The sequence below is a fragment of the Stenella coeruleoalba genome (assembly GCF_951394435.1).
Source record: "Stenella coeruleoalba genome assembly, chromosome: 4".
Classification (NCBI taxonomy): domain Eukaryota; kingdom Metazoa; phylum Chordata; class Mammalia; order Artiodactyla; family Delphinidae; genus Stenella; species Stenella coeruleoalba.
In genome coordinates, this window is record NC_137149.1 from 51,060,466 (window position 1) to 51,075,917 (window position 15,452).

At 43.9% G+C, this 15,452-nt stretch overlaps 1 protein-coding gene across 5 annotated transcripts in view; it reads right to left on the reverse strand.

Moving 5' to 3' along the window:
• CCDC149 (coiled-coil domain containing 149) overlaps positions 1–15,452 on the reverse strand; it is a 96,715-nt gene that overhangs the window by 22,193 nt on the left and 59,070 nt on the right. For all 5 annotated transcript variants that reach the window (XM_079919652.1, XM_079919649.1, XM_079919650.1 and 2 more), the window contains exons 5-9: positions 7,215–7,331; positions 6,224–6,396; positions 5,438–5,510; positions 3,946–4,030; positions 1,582–1,726 (exon numbers count right to left, since the gene is read on the reverse strand). In XM_079919652.1, coding sequence (XP_079775778.1) covers positions 1,582–1,726; positions 3,946–4,030; positions 5,438–5,510; positions 6,224–6,396; positions 7,215–7,331 — 593 coding nt within the window. The remainder of the gene's footprint in view (positions 1–1,581; positions 1,727–3,945; positions 4,031–5,437; positions 5,511–6,223; positions 6,397–7,214; positions 7,332–15,452) is intronic.

Below are 15,452 nucleotides of genomic sequence, written 5' to 3' on the forward strand. Positions count from 1 at the left end.
GTTGAAGAGGTTGAAAGAGGAGGTCACAGGAGAGCTGGGCCCCAAAGGAGGGAGGACGGTGTGGACCCACAGGACAGTGTGTTGGTGTGCTCCCCGGAGACTGGAGGGATAGGATGGAAGACATTGCTTTGGCGGGAGCAGTAAGCCTTGTGGCTCAGGACAGGCAGGCTTGGTTTTCTCAGTAAAAGAGGAGCTGAAGTCACCTGCTGGGAACAGACTAGGGTTTAGAAGACCTGAGGAGGTTTGAAAGAGCCCCAGTGGGTGCCTTATAGGGAGCTGGTGAGGACAGAGAAGGCTCCTGGGGACACTGCTGGGGGCAGGGGATTCTACCTGAATAAAACTGACCTGGTACCTATTCTGGGGAGACTCCCGTTTCTTCGTCCTCCCCCAGAGGCATATCTCCATTTTGGTATCTGGCTGTTTCAGTCCTTGATTAAGATTTCTTTCAAAGGAATTTTTAGAACTTCTTCTGTCAATAAATTACCCCTGTCATCCCTTTGAGATTGCCCAGACTCCCTCCACTGCTCTCTGCCTTCTTTTATATATATCTTAATCTCCTGCTCAATCTTCCCTTTACTCCCGGCCTCTCTTTTTGTTATTTTATTTTTACAATACTCTCCATCATTTTCCAGTTGCCTCTCTCCTTGCACCCCGCCTCGCCGGGCCCCCGATTCCCTGACCCCTCCCTGTTCGTGCTGGAAGCCCAGCCTTGGGCACTTGCTCCTGTATTCCACGCTTACATTTTCCTTCCACATGTAGGTCTTATAAGCAGGACCAGCTACGTAATTGGCAGAGCTCAGCGCAAAATGAAAACTCAGGGCCCCCTTATTCAAAAAAGATTAAGATTTTCGAGATGGTGACGCAAAGCATTGATTAGACCAAGTGCAGGGACCTTCTGGGCACTGGGCCATGTGTGACTGCATGAGTCTCTGGTCCTCAAAGCTCGCCCTGTTTGCAATGTGTTTTGCTTTAATTTATTGTTTATTCACCGTTCTCTGAACTCTTCCAATTTTGCTTCTGTTGTCCTGACCTGCTACTTTAACTTGCTTGATTTTGCCCAACATAGTCAACATATTTATAGTAACCAAATAAGACATTCTGTTTTAATTATTGTTTTTTGCTGATCTGGAAAAGTGGCACGAGACTCCATTCTAGGCCCAGCTGCCTGAAAGCTGATGCTTGGGTGTTCCTGCTATTCAGAGCCCAAGAAAGCTGTGCTGTGAGGTTAGAATGGCACGAGGAGGTGCCTCCCCTAGAGAAGATGTGGAGGAGAGTAGATTAAGATCCCCCGGGCAAGCATACCATCAAAATCAGCCAGGTAATATGCATTACTCTGTGAGTGGCTCAGAGGAAGCATTCAATAAGCAAGAACCAGTATTATTTCCATGTTGGTTCCAGCTGAGAGCCAAGATGCTGTCATAATGCAGAAGCACAGTTCTAGCTCAATAAGTTTCCCTCCAGATTTAAGGGCTCTTCTTCCCTTAAGGCCGGCAGGCCCACCACCTGGTTGCCACCCACTGCTGAGCGTCATTGTCTCACATATCTCCCGCCCGCCCTGCACCCCAGGGTCCAGCCACCTACTTGTTGGTCTGCCTCTGGTGCTGGATCACCATGTTTTTCTCATGGATTGTCTCCAACAGGGCTGTTGCCAGAGATTTCAGATCAGAAATGGACTGTGGAGTGGCTGGGAGGCTGCACCCGTGATCCTCAGATAACAGATCCTGAACTGGGTGGGATATAAAATTTACAACTCAGTCTTAAATCCTTCTGGAACGTTGGAATGCAAACCAATGTCAGTTCTTCCTGGGTAATGAAGCTGGGATCAGTTCCTGGCTTCCACACGCTACTGTGTTGTAACTGAAGAGTCCACTTCAAGTGTCAAAAGTGAAAAAAAATAAAATCTAGTGTGAGGGTTAAACAGAAAGGAGGAAGTACTCATGGACTTTTAGCAATACCTTTTATTTAAAGGATAATAATTTTTTGCATTTGTCCAGTATTTTATGCTTTTGAAACACTCATGCTGACTAACTCATTTGAGGCTTCAAGTTTTAAAAAGAACGTGGAAAATGTTATTTATTCCCGTTTCATGGACAGAAAAGCAAGGTGCTGATGGATTAAAAACATTCGCTGAAGGTCACACAGCAATGCAAATGCAAATGGCTCTAGTCCTGAGCTCCTGGCTTTATATCACAGCTTCCCACAGTACCCTTGGTGGGTGGTAAGATAATGTAGGAGATTATTTAGAACACAAAGTATATTTTGTATATGCATGGTTTTAGAAACTAAGAGATAACCCCAAAAGACCACAACCACTTGTATTCCTATGAGACAGAAAAAAGGAGAAATAATATAAATCTCTCATTATATATCTTTGAACACCATTTCCTATATGCCTATATGTAGACACACAAATTCACACATTTCTCTCCAAAAATGGGAAAAAGCTCTGCTTTTTTCACTTAACCTTATGTCTCATCATGAATATCTACTAAAATATAAAATGTAACGGCTGCTTAGTAGTCCATGCATAGATCTACAGTAATTTATTTAATTACTCCTGGACAATTATGTTGTTTCCAATGTTTTTTATTATAACTAACGTAGGAAGAACTTTCTTGAAGCAAAATGCTTGCACATGTCTGTAATCATTTCTTGTTGGCTCAGAGGGGATCAGTTTAAGGCTTTTTATAACAGAGAACCAAATGGTTCTCTAGAAAGGTTGTGCCTGGTTGACGGCCCTGCCAGCGTGTTTGAGTGTGGCTAGCATTCCCCAGGTCGGTGACAGGACTGGGTCTCAACATTCAAACATCCAACATTCAAAGGATATCCAGAGCTATACTTAGATGGGCTACTTCACGTTTGTATAGAGGGTGTTCTTTTCTAGTTGAGTGAAAAAAAAAAAAGAAGTTGCTTGGAAAAGTGCCTTGATTATTAGGTAGTCTGGAGATTCACCATTATTTTTTAATCCCCCGTAGCTCTGATGAGGACTGCCACATGATCCTTGTTGGTCTGCACTGCCAACAAGCCCAAAACAGGCCAGTCCAGCATGGTCCACTTGAGGATCATGTTTAGAACTGAATTCCCAAATACTAAGTGTCAGAAGCAAGCTCTCTGCTATTTATTTCCCCTGACTGTTCCTGGAAGATCATTATTTTTCATTGGAATCGACAAGAAGGAGGAACAAAATTGCAATCAATAAAAGCTTCTTTAGGGCTTCCCTGGTGGCGCAGTGGTTGGGAGTCCGCCTGCCGATGCAGGGGACACGGGTTCGTGCCCCGGTCCGGGAGGATCCCACATGCCACGGAGCGGCTGGGCCCGTGAGCCATGGCCGCTGAGCCTGCGCGTCCGGAGCCTGTGCTCCGCGACGGGAGAGGCCACAGCAGTGAGAGGCCTGCGTACCGCAAAAAAAATAAAAAATAAAAATAAATAAAAGCTTCTTTGAAAAAGGCACATGTGCCATGGTAAAATGACTTCAGCAGCGGTGAGACTTTTCTAGTCTGATCACAGAGGCCAGGAAAAGGAGAAACTCAATGAGGATGGAACGGACACTTGGAGATGCTAACCTGGTGATTACAGAAGGGAAAACATTCTGGAAAGAGGAGCATAGTTAGGGGAATAGATGCAAATGGGGTCCAGTCATTAGAGAGACCTCTAAGGCAGCGGCTCTCAAAGCAGGGTCTCCGAACCAGCATCAGCATCACCTGGGAACTTTCTAGAAACGCTTATTCTCCAGGCTCACCCTAGACCTAGTAAATCAGAAACTCTTGAGGTGGGACCCAGTAATCTGTGTGTTAATAAGCCCTCCAGGCAATCCTGATGCAGGTGGAAGTTTGGGGGTGACTGCTCTAAGGATCACTTCCATTCCCAATTCAAAAAACGAGATGTGGACCCACAGTGCTCGCATTCTGTGATCACAGGTGGTCCCTCCCAGAAAATGACCCCTACCTTGCTTTGCAGACAGGACTCCAGTCAGAGCACTGCTGCTGGATTTGCCCTGGCCTTTTGAGTTTTTCCGTCTCTCAAGAGCATTCTAAAGCAGCATTGGGAGAAAACAAAAACCTCTGTCAGAAAAGCCAATAATGGAAAAATACCTAATTCCGGTAGATGCCTCCTCCCATCCAGCACACGAGAACTCTTTACAAACTCCAAATGCTAGCCCAACTTTTAAAATTCAGAGTCCCTGCCAGAGAGTTATGATTTTTATGGACCTGGTAAAGAGTTTTGTTTTTTTCTTTTTAAGTTGGTGCCCAGCAGAATTACAGCAATTATATCCTCCTATATATAGAAGGTACTCAATGCATATTCGTTAAATTAAATCAAATCTGAAGCAAGAACTCAGTCTAATGTGTGAAGTCACTAGTTATGGAAACCCCTTCCAAACAGACATGAGATGGAGACTAGGTTTACTTTCATGGCGCAATGCCAAAAGATCATTAGTGGTGTCTGGAAGGTTTCTGTGGCTGGACTGGAAGAAAAGCCATGATTGATTAATGAAATCTGCCATGGACTCAAGGTTAAGGAAGTGCATGTGTGTCATTCCTAGAACAGAACGTTACATTAAAATTGATATGTGCTACACAGCCAGTGCTTGGCACATAGAAGAACTGAATAAATGTTGTTAAGTGAATGCATATACACATTTTTTAAATTATGTATTAATTATACAACTTTAAGAGCTGTATTCTTCTTTGGCTGTGTGTGTATATATAGATGGGTGTAAACTCAAGGGGGGCCCCCCCGCCCCAGATTGGAAAAGGAGGAACAGCATGGAGACTTCTGAGAAAAAAGTGAACGTCAAAAGCCAGGAATATGAGATGGCTGCCCCAGCATAGAGACGGCTGTAAAACTTCACCCTCAGGAAGAGAAATCAATCTATTTTCAAAGCAGAGAAACCCAGGAGATTTTGCTAATTATAACACTTACAACTAACATCTGCAGAAACATATTATCTAACGAATGGCACTGGAATTAGACTAAATAACAGTGGGGAGAATTTAAACATTCTGTCCTTTTCGTGTGACGTGAACATTATCGTTTAGATTGTGATTTCCCAATCTTTGTTTCTTCATTGCTCAGAAATCATTTTCTTATGGATGATTAGGGGACAAAGAACATCTGATGACAGAACACTTTATAGAAAAGCTGGATAGGAAACCTAATTTAATATAGACCGAGGCTGTATAGTGGTCACATCCAGATTCTGGTGGTCTCAGTGTGCCCTGTCCAGATAACAGAAGCAGCTCTTGCAAAACCTGTTTTTGTTGTGTTTGCCGTTTGGGGGTTAGTTCTTACTGGTTCCTCAGTTAAAGCTCTTACTGAACTATCTGGGAGGGCAGGCAAGCACTAGAGTATCTTTGGCACATAAAAGGGAATTAAAATAGAATGACACTTAGATGTACAATAGTGAATCATCACCGTCACCGTCATGATTTTCTACCTTATATTTGGCAATGTTAGATTTCAAGAGGTTGACCTCTTCATGAAGTTGCTTTAATCTCTCTTGAAGGTACCTGAAAAAGAATATATACAACTAGGAAGAGTTTGGAGGCAAAATAAAAAACATACACTCAAGTAGGAGAGGATAAAAAGAAAACCACACACCCAAAGAGCCACCTTTGACCTACAGTGCCTTCCCACCACCGAAAGCAGAAAAAGTGCACCTTGGTGACCTCTTCTTAAATGGATGTGATCAAGGTCAAGTATGCCCAAATCACTGAAACCTCACTTTAGGACAGCCCTCTGCAGAGATCCCCTAAGGGATATCAACACAGTTTTCACATAATTCTCATTAAGATGATTCCACTGGGAAGCAAGGCAGCAAGAGGCAATACCAGACACAGCATTAAGTTAGTCACATACACACACTGAAATTTGCCTCTGGGAAAAGAGACAGCTAAGGGAATTTCTCAATTTATTTTCTTATTCTTTTCTGTCTTCTTGATAGCAATAATAAGCAGCTTTCACTGGTTCCCTACCCTTCTCACCCAACCGGGGAGGGCAGGGGGAAAGAGGGTATGGATGTAGGCATGTAAGCATGTGGTTCTTCTTTTCTTACTGCTACAATTAACGTGTGACATTAATATCATTGTTTTAGGGTTGAGACTTTCCTTTCACTGTAAGGCTATTTTCTGAAATGTAAACAGGGCTGCAAATAACTCCCAGCCTGCAGGCAAGTGGAGAGCCAGCATCCTACCCCAGTACGAGCCTGGGACTGGTCACTTACCTGTTCTCCATACACAGGGCATCCACGTCAATGATTCGGTTCTCGTGGCCGCTCAGGATGTGGTTTAGCTCCTGGTTGAGCCTCTCGACTTTGTCCTGGTAGGAAGACCGCTCTTCTTTAACATCCTGAAGCTCGTCCATAGAGGCCTGCAGGTCATGCTCCAGAGACTCAATCTGAAACCAGAGAAGTGCCCTTACTCAAGGTATTCTGCAGGCATCAGCCTTATGGTTAGAGACGAGCCTTCCACTTGGCTGACTGACTTTCAGAGAGCTTATCAATACCAGCGTCTGCTATAAAACCGTAAGCGCCACACATCGGAATATGATAAAAGCTGAAAGCAAGGAACAACTTCCGGCCAGACACTTACTATATCCAAGATGAGATGGATTGCAGCAGCTTGGAAACACAGAACTGATCACTTACCAACTGCAGCCTGCCCTAAAGCCAGGGGCTTGGAGAGGGCAAATCCAGATATTGGGAACAACAGCCAGTGTCTTACAAATACATACTTTTTCAAACCACTCTAGACCCAGAAACCATGTTCTGCTCTTCAAAACCAATTAGTGAGAGGAGAGAAACGAAGCCTAGGCTCTCTAAGCTGTTCCCTAACTAGGGCTCGGTACCCGTTGAGATTTTGCCTAAAAAGCATCCACTCAGCATTTCAGCAGAAACTTGCAAATTAAGGCCAGTCTGTCATGTTTGTTCTCTCCCTGTCTATCCTGGTTATGGGGGAGGTTTCTTGTTGTGTTCAGAACAATGGCACCCAAAGTGAGAGAGCAGACCTGCTGGAAGACAGAAATGCAAAAGGCTGCTTGGGAACCTAGCAGAGAACAGAGGGAGTAAATGCATTCAAACTGCATCTTCCTTCCTCCTCTAACCGCGTTCCAAGCACCCCACGGTCTCTGAGAAACTGGGGCACAGTCTACTCTTCTCTGTGTCACGCTCAGCTGTGCAAACATATCCCCCACTCCTAACAGATGTTGGCGATAACCTGTTCCCTTGCTCTCTCCAGCTGCTGAACCAAATCTTCACGCTCATGGGCTGCAAAGTGCCGCACGCCGATTTCTTCGTCTCCCAGCCTCTGTTTGGCAATTGTCATTCTCAAGAGCTGCATTTTCCATTGGTAGAAAAAGAAGAGAGAGAGGGAGAGAGAGTTAAAATGAAGAGATCCAAACGAAACCCCAAGCATACCAGGCAGAAAGTGTTGGAAGTTAAGATTTTCCAAGAAATACTGGAGAAAGGCACAAGACAAAGAAATTTCTGGCCAATATCATTAATTAAAAAAAATTTTTTAATCCATATTGTATGTACAGACACATGTGTGCAAACACACACCTATGAGGCTAACGGGAACACAGGCCTGGGCATCTGAAGGGGGATAGCCTGTTTAGCCCTGCCATAGTGAGGGAAAAAACTCTGTGTCTCTTTTAAACTTAGCAAAGATTAAAAAATGATAACACAATGTTGTAAAGTATCTGCTGAGATGGGCATGCTCCCACATTCTTAACAATTAGGCTATGTTATCGAGAGCCTTAAAGATGTCCCTATCTGACTCTTGCATCTGAGTGCTAATTCAGATTTAAGCCTAAGTAACCTCATCGCCTCTCACCCCATGAATGTTGACAATGGATGAAATACTTTGCTGTAGTTCTGGACTAAAACGCTGGGGAAGAAACTTAATTTTCTTTTTTGCACAACTCAGGAAAACAGCTACTATGCAGAGTTTCCTTTCTGACCTCAGCAGATGAACTGGACTGACAGTGTTAATTCAGATTTAAGAAATTATCTGAATCTTGGTTTGAGTAGATTCGGGATCTACATGCAATATTAACTAGATCGGATACCTTTTATATTTTCACATGTATACATAGGCTCTCCTCACCCTCATCAACATCCATTAGTTACTGAACTCTGTGAACTGGCACTGAAACATTCCAATGTTTTGCTGCTCCAGTTTTGTAAAGTTTTACAGTGCAATACCTGTTACTTTTCAGAGACAAACCAAAGGTTAATTTCTCTAGGTTCTTGCTGTTTGCTTTAGCAGCATTTGATGGAGGATCTTTTTATATATATATACATTTGTAATAGATGAAAAATAAACCAGATTGCAAACCCCATTTTTTTTTTTTTTTGAAGCAAACCATGTACCAGGTTTTTGGTCCAAATTGTGTAATATAAGTTAAATTGCATTCTATTAACCCATATGAGTGTATTTCTGTACCCATAGTTATGTTGAAATAAAGTTCTAAAAAGCAAAAAAAAAAAAAAAAAAAGTCCCTATCCAATGATCCAGTAACTCTACTTCTGATAATCTGGGCTAAGAATAATCCCAGACATGGACTAGCTTTAGGAAAAAAGAAAAAAGTAGACTGTGCTGTTATTTATAGAAAGAGTAAAAAAACAATAGAAACAATGTCCAACAATAGTGGAATGGCTAGCAAATGATGATGCAATCAATCAACTGATTGATTGTTTGATCAATCAATCAAACAGCAAATTTCCAGCTGTTTAAAATGAGGTTGATATGAACTATGTAGTACCATGGACATGCGGATGCTGCCACACTAAGTGGGAAAAAAAGCAGAAAACTAACTTGAATACGCAGTTTGGGGACTTCTCTGCCAGTCCAGTGGTTAAGACTCCATGCTTCCACAGCTGGGGGCCTGGGTTCAATCCCTGGTCAGGGAACTAAGATCCCACAAGCCACACAGTGCGACCAGAAAATAAATAAATAAATATTTTTAAAAAATGTTTAAATAAAGGCACTTTCCTGGCAGTCCAGTGGTTAAGACTCCGAGTTTCCAATACAGGGGGTGCAGGGGGCACGGGTTTGATCACTGGTCGGGGAACTAAGATCCCACATGACGTGCGGCACAGCCGAAAACAAAAGATGCAGTATGATTGAAATTATACTAAGAACCCACATACAAAAGAAAAAAATTACCAAATACACTAAAACCCTTAAATGTGTAAGTTTAGGTGATGCAAGACTGTGTATGCTATCTGTTCTTTGTTTTCTAACTTTTAAAATAAGTATACATGACTTTCATAACGTACTTTTTAAAGGTTTTAAAATCCCTAGGAACTAAATTCTAGTCCTAAAAGTGTAATTTTCCAAAGCATCCCTGCAGAACCCTTGGCTTTCCCAGTCTCTGGGGCCGAGCTCCATGTGCAGCTCCAAACTTTCCAGTAGGGCCATGATGGAAACTATGTTAGAGACTCCAGGAAGGTCCAGTGGTCCCAGAGCATCCCCTACATGCCGTTCAGTGCCAAGCAGGTGGCCATTAAAAAGTGCTTTTTTGACTTTACAGCACTGCTTCCTGATGCTTCTTCGAAAGAGGTCGCAAGACTGATTCCTCCATCTCCCTGTAGGGTGTGTGCAGATGGGCTTCATATATGGATGAAATCCTGGGGACAGTTTTTTGCTGCCACACAGATCCAACCCATCCAGGAATACCTGCTGGGGTATGCTCTCCCTCGTTCCTGCGTGGATCCTAAGGGATTTGTTGCCAATAGAGAGAATGGCTTTATTTTTCAAGTCCCTAAGGATTTAGGGGCAGGTGAGAAAGTTAAAAGCCAAGGTAGAATATTAACTATATAGGAATAATAAATAACAGCAATGAACTGTGCAGGAACTGATGACTACTGAAAAGTAAAGAGCATTTTCAAATGACACACATATATATTTTACATCTTTATTGGAGTATAATTGCTTTACAATGGTGTGTTAGTTTCTGCTTTATAACGAAGTGAATCAGTTATACATATACATGTGTTCCCATATCTCTTCCCTCTTGTGTCTCCCTCCCTCCCACCCTCCCTATCCCTCCCCTCCAGGCGGTCACAAAGCACCGAGCTGATCTCCCTGTGCTATGCGGCTGCTTCCCACTAGCTATCTACCTTTTCGTTTGGTAGTGTATATATGTCCATGCCTCTCTCTCGCTTTGTCACAGCTTTCCCTTCCCCCTCCCCATATCCTCAAGTCCATTCTCTAGTAGGTCTGTGTCTTTATTCCTGCAAATGACATATATTTGGGGTCCTTATTTGAAAACTAGTCAGATGAACTGGATGTGTATTTATTGTGCATCTACTATGAGCAAATGCATCATTAGGATCAGCACACAATGTTCCAGGCAGGTGGAACAGCTTGTACAAAGGCCTAGCAGGGGACATACGGCACTTAGGTACACAGATGGCCGTGCTTAATGGAATCCCCATTCCAAAGCGCAAGGATTCTGAATTTGTATACTTGCCTAATGCAAATTTATCTGTAGTCTCGAAATCAGCATTCATGGTGCTTTTGCATCATGAGGGGACATGTGCAAATAAACACAGAGTTGCAAAAACTGGGAAGCATCCCACAGGAACGTTCCCAGCTAAAGTGGAACAAGGCAATGTTCTGCTTTCTTGTTTTAGCTCATACTGTAAACAAGTGTCCTTTTCATGGTTTCTTTCGTGCCACTTTTTTTCACATTTTTGTGCTTTCTGTTGGTGTTTTGCCATTTAGAATGGCCCTCCTGTGCAGTGCTGGAGTGTTGTCTCGTGTTCCTGAGCACGAGAGGCCATGATGCGCCTTACAGAGAATATACGTGTGTTAGATGAGCTTCCTTCAGGCACGAGTTACGGTGCTATTGGCTGTGAGTTCAATGTTAAAGAAACAACAATATAAATTAAATAAGGTGACTTTAAAGAGAAACACATATAAAACAGTTCTATGTTGATCAGGTGACAAAAATATTGTGACCAGAGGCTCAGAGGAACCTAATCTCCTATTTCCCCTAGGAACAATGGTTCAATATTCCCTAATTCAGTGTTTGCAGTGATTTTAGAGAATGTAACTATAGCAAATGTCAAGAATCGGCTGTACTGTGAGAGGAACGGAGTTTATGTCAGAACTGGTTAATTTACCTGAAAGCCGATATGTGAAAACATCTTTCACATCACAGTCTTGGCTCAGGACTTTCAGAACCCCAGGTGAGTACACAGAAAGACAAACAGCTAACCAAGCAAGAAACATTTCTCAGATGAAAGGGTCTAGGAACAAGAAGGCCTGTGCCACTTTTGGCACGAGGCAACAGGAGGTCTGCAACACGGCTTTGAAAGCGGGACGCTTTTCCTCGTATGTGAAAAGCCAGACTGACAGCCTGAACTTTAAGTAATAAAACACCACTGAGGTTTTCCATTCACAGTACGCTTCGCCGAACACTTAATTTAGAATCACACAATTATGTTTGCTTAATGCCAATTAATTATTAAACATGTTTATTGAGGTCTGACAGCCATATAAGAGAGTCATCTTTTATATACTGGATGCCTGTTAAGCTTCAATAAACATGTTAACAGTCATTTGGTGTTCAATGTGCATACAATATCGGCTATTAAATCTCAGGGCTGGACTAGATGAAACACTTATTTTTAAAAGTGAGGCCCAAGTTGGTAAAAGCTGGATCACTGGTTGGGTCTGACACTCAAGTTCAATCAGCTGAAGAGGCCCAAGGAGGCCATCGCGATAGGGATGGCAGCCCCAGGGAGAGTTCTCTTGCCTTCCCAGCTGACAGCTGATGGGCTCTGGAGTCCATCTGCCAGGGGGCGGGGGGGTGTTCTGGGGCCAAGTTCGAGAGCTGTGCAATCTCAGGAATATGCCTAAACTTCTCTGAGTCTTAGTATCCTTCACTGTAAGAATACGACAGTAACAGTACAGCTTTTTCCTGGCCAAGGTTGCTGTAACTGTTGGGGCCCAGAGTAGGCTGCCCCCAAATGTGCCTCAATGGCATATTTATTATTTTGAATTAAAGTTACTTAAGAAATGCCCAACACACGAGGGACACTCTGACCCTCCTTTCTGTCACCCCAGAAGCAGGAAAAAAAAATCTCTCATGTGAAGGGTGCCCTCCTGCATCTGGAGATAGAAGGATGCCCTTATCGCCAGAGATGGGGATTTGGGTGAGAAACCAGTACAAACAAACCCTGTTACTGCTTTAATTTACTACCCCAAGCCCAAACTCGGTTTAGATTCTTCACTAATTGGGCACCCCGAACCTAAGTTTCTTTGTCCTGTCAACTCCTCCCAAATTTATTATTTCTTTGTCTAAAAAGTATAAAAGTTACCTGCTTTGGGCACTTCTTAGGTCCCATGTCTATGGGACCAGCATGAATTAAAATGTGTTTCTTTTTCTCCTGTTAATCTGTCTCATGTCCAGCCACAAGAAATCAAGAAGCGGGGGATTCCCTATTGGTCCAGTGGTTAGGACTCTGCTCTTCCACTTCAGGGTTCAATCCCTGGTTGGGGAACTAAGATCCTGCATGTCGTGTGGGACTCCAAAAAAAAAAAAAAAAAAAGAGAAATCAAGAGGAGTAGAGGGGGCAATTTCCCCTACCCAACATTAAACACAAAGTAAGAGAGTGACGTTGTATTAAATGAGCATTTAATTTGGGAGAATTCAAATGTGTGTGTTTGGCAAAAAGATGACGGGGAGAACCAAGTGGAGGAAGAGAGAGATGGAGAAGAGGGGATGGGAGAGAAATGAAAATGTTTTAAATTGGTGGCTCTACCCACCCCTGCTTTCAATGTCCCAGACTGAGAGCAAGGTGGGGGAGGGACTGATAACACATTTAGACAAAATCATACCGTTCATATTTATACATAAGACTCCTATTCAGGAGACACATGGCCACCTGCCCTGAACTTCATGGACAATTTAAGAGACCGTCAAGGTGAATTTCTGCTAGACACAAGGTTTTGCCTCTTACCCGCTGACTTTAGAACCTAGTCCCAAGTAAGAGAAGATGAGATTTCTCTACCATACTTAGCACAGCCCCTGGAACATACAAAGTGCTTGATCAATGTCAGCTGCTATTACGATTATTGCTGTGCTCATTGGTGTCCTCCTCCACGTGAGTTTCCCCACACATATGCCCACTGGGGAAGTCGATCTTTCTTCTAAGCTGGAGGAAGCCGAGCTGCTGAGCCAACCTTATCTGTAGACTGCAGGCAGTGAGGCTGATTTCCCACCTTGGAAGCTCTATGAAGCAACTGCTTGGAGTGCTTGATTTCCTACAATGGGGCCATCAACACTGCACGGCTAGCCTCCCTGTGCCAACGCTTGAAGTGGATCAGTGCCCTGGAGGCGCGCACACGGCCACCAGGAGATGCATCCATTTGCTGATTTAGATGGAAATAAACATTTATGAATGAATTATGGGTGTGAATCGTCCGCTTATGGATGAGGCGCAGCTGCAGCTGGGATGTGGCTGAGGGACACGGCTGCAAAACGATGTGACAAGAGGCTCTTGGGCGCTCTCCCCCCTCCCTGCCGATGGAGTCCAACTCCTCTGCCAAAGCCCTGCTCAAACTCTGGTCCTGCCAAGGCCCCCCAGTCGGAATGACTCGCTTCTTCCTTGATCTCTTCTTGGGCCTCATCCCTCATAGCCCTCAACAGTCTCTCCCTCCTCTTGTTTTCATTTGCCTGAATCCATTTTCCCCAACAGAGAGTGGGAGGAAGGCAGCTGGCAGCAGGAGCAGCTATTATTCTCCAGGTGTAATCTGTGTTCAGATCCTGTATCTGCGGATCCTAGTCACATGTCTTTGGCTGTCATCTAGCCTCACTGAGCCCCAAGTGACTTTAGTGTTTTTGAAAGTGGAGATTGCCTTAGTCTATTCAGGCTGCTATAACAGACTACCATCGACTGCATAGCTTATAAACAACAAACATTTATTTCTCATAGTTCTAGACGCTGGGAAGTCTAAGATCAAGGTGCTAGCAGGTTGGGTGTCTGGTGAGAGCCTGCTTCCTAGTTCATAGATGGCTGTCTTTTTTCTGTGTCCTCACATGGAGGAAGGGGTGAGAGAGCTCTCTAGGGTCCCTTTTATAAGGGCACTAATCCCATTCATGAGAGCTCCACCTTCATGATCTAATCACCTCCCAAAGGCTCCCACCTCCAAATACCATCACACTGGGGAGGAGGTTTCAACATATGAATTTTGGGGAGGTGACACAGTCTATAGCATTCCGCCCTTGACTGCCCCCAAATTCATGTTCTTCTTACACGTGAAATACATTTACTCTACCCCAATAACCCCCAAAGAATTAACTGGTTCCAGCATCAACTCTTAAGTCTAAAGTCCAAAACCTCATCTAAATATCATCTAACTCAGGTATGGGTGAAACTCGAGGTGAGATGCATCCTGGGGCAAACTCCTCTCCACCTGTGAAATTGTGAAACCTAGCAAGTTATGTGCTTCCAAAATACAAAGGTGGGACACACACAGGAGCAACATTCCCATTCCAAATAGGCAGAAATAGGAAAGAAGGAAGGGGTGACAGGTCTCAAGTAAGTCCAAAACCTAACAGATCAAACAACGTTAAATGTTAAGGCTTAGGACTAATCCTCTGGCTCGATGCTCTGCCTTCCAGGCCCACTGGCAACATCACCGCCAAGGCTTGGCAGGACAGCCCTGCAGTGGCTCTGCTCTGGTGCCCTGCAGCTCTACTGGGCTGTGGTCTCAGCCCTGGGGCTCCGGGAGGCCCCCTCCATTCTAACCCAGGTGAAGGCAATCTGTCCCCCAGAGCCATGTACTCTAGGCCTGTGGCGGGAGTGGCAGCCTTGCTGGGCTCTAAATTAGCTTCCGTGTCATTCTTCTCTTGCCCTGAAAAACAGCGCCCGGCCTCTGACCCATACTCATCCCTTTACCACATGGCTGTTTGGCCAACACCCTTTGCGTTCTCATTTTTTGCAATATGGACAGGCTGAGAATTTTCCAAATCTTTAAACTCCGGTTCCTTTTTGCTGAACAATTCCATCTTCAAATCATCTCTCTCGTCTCACATTTTATAAGCAGTCAGGAGAAACCAGCCTGCTCCTTCAACACATTTTTTAGAAATTTCCTCAGCTAAATATCCAGTTTCATTGCTCACAAGTTCTACCTTCCATAAAACAATAGAACTCGATCACAGTTCAGCCAGATTGTTGCCACTTTATAACAAGGATGGCCTTTTCCCCAGCATCCAATAACGTGTTCCTCATTTCCATCTGAGGCCTCATCAGAATGGCCTTTACTGTCCATATTTCTACCAACATTCTGTTCAGGATGACTTAAGTATTCTCCAAGAAGGTGGACGCTTTCTCCACAGCTCTCTCTTTTTTTTTTTTTTCTGAGTCCTCACCAGAATTGCCCTTCATGGTCCATTCACAGCAATGCTGTGAAGGACAACAGGCTTTTTCAAGCAGG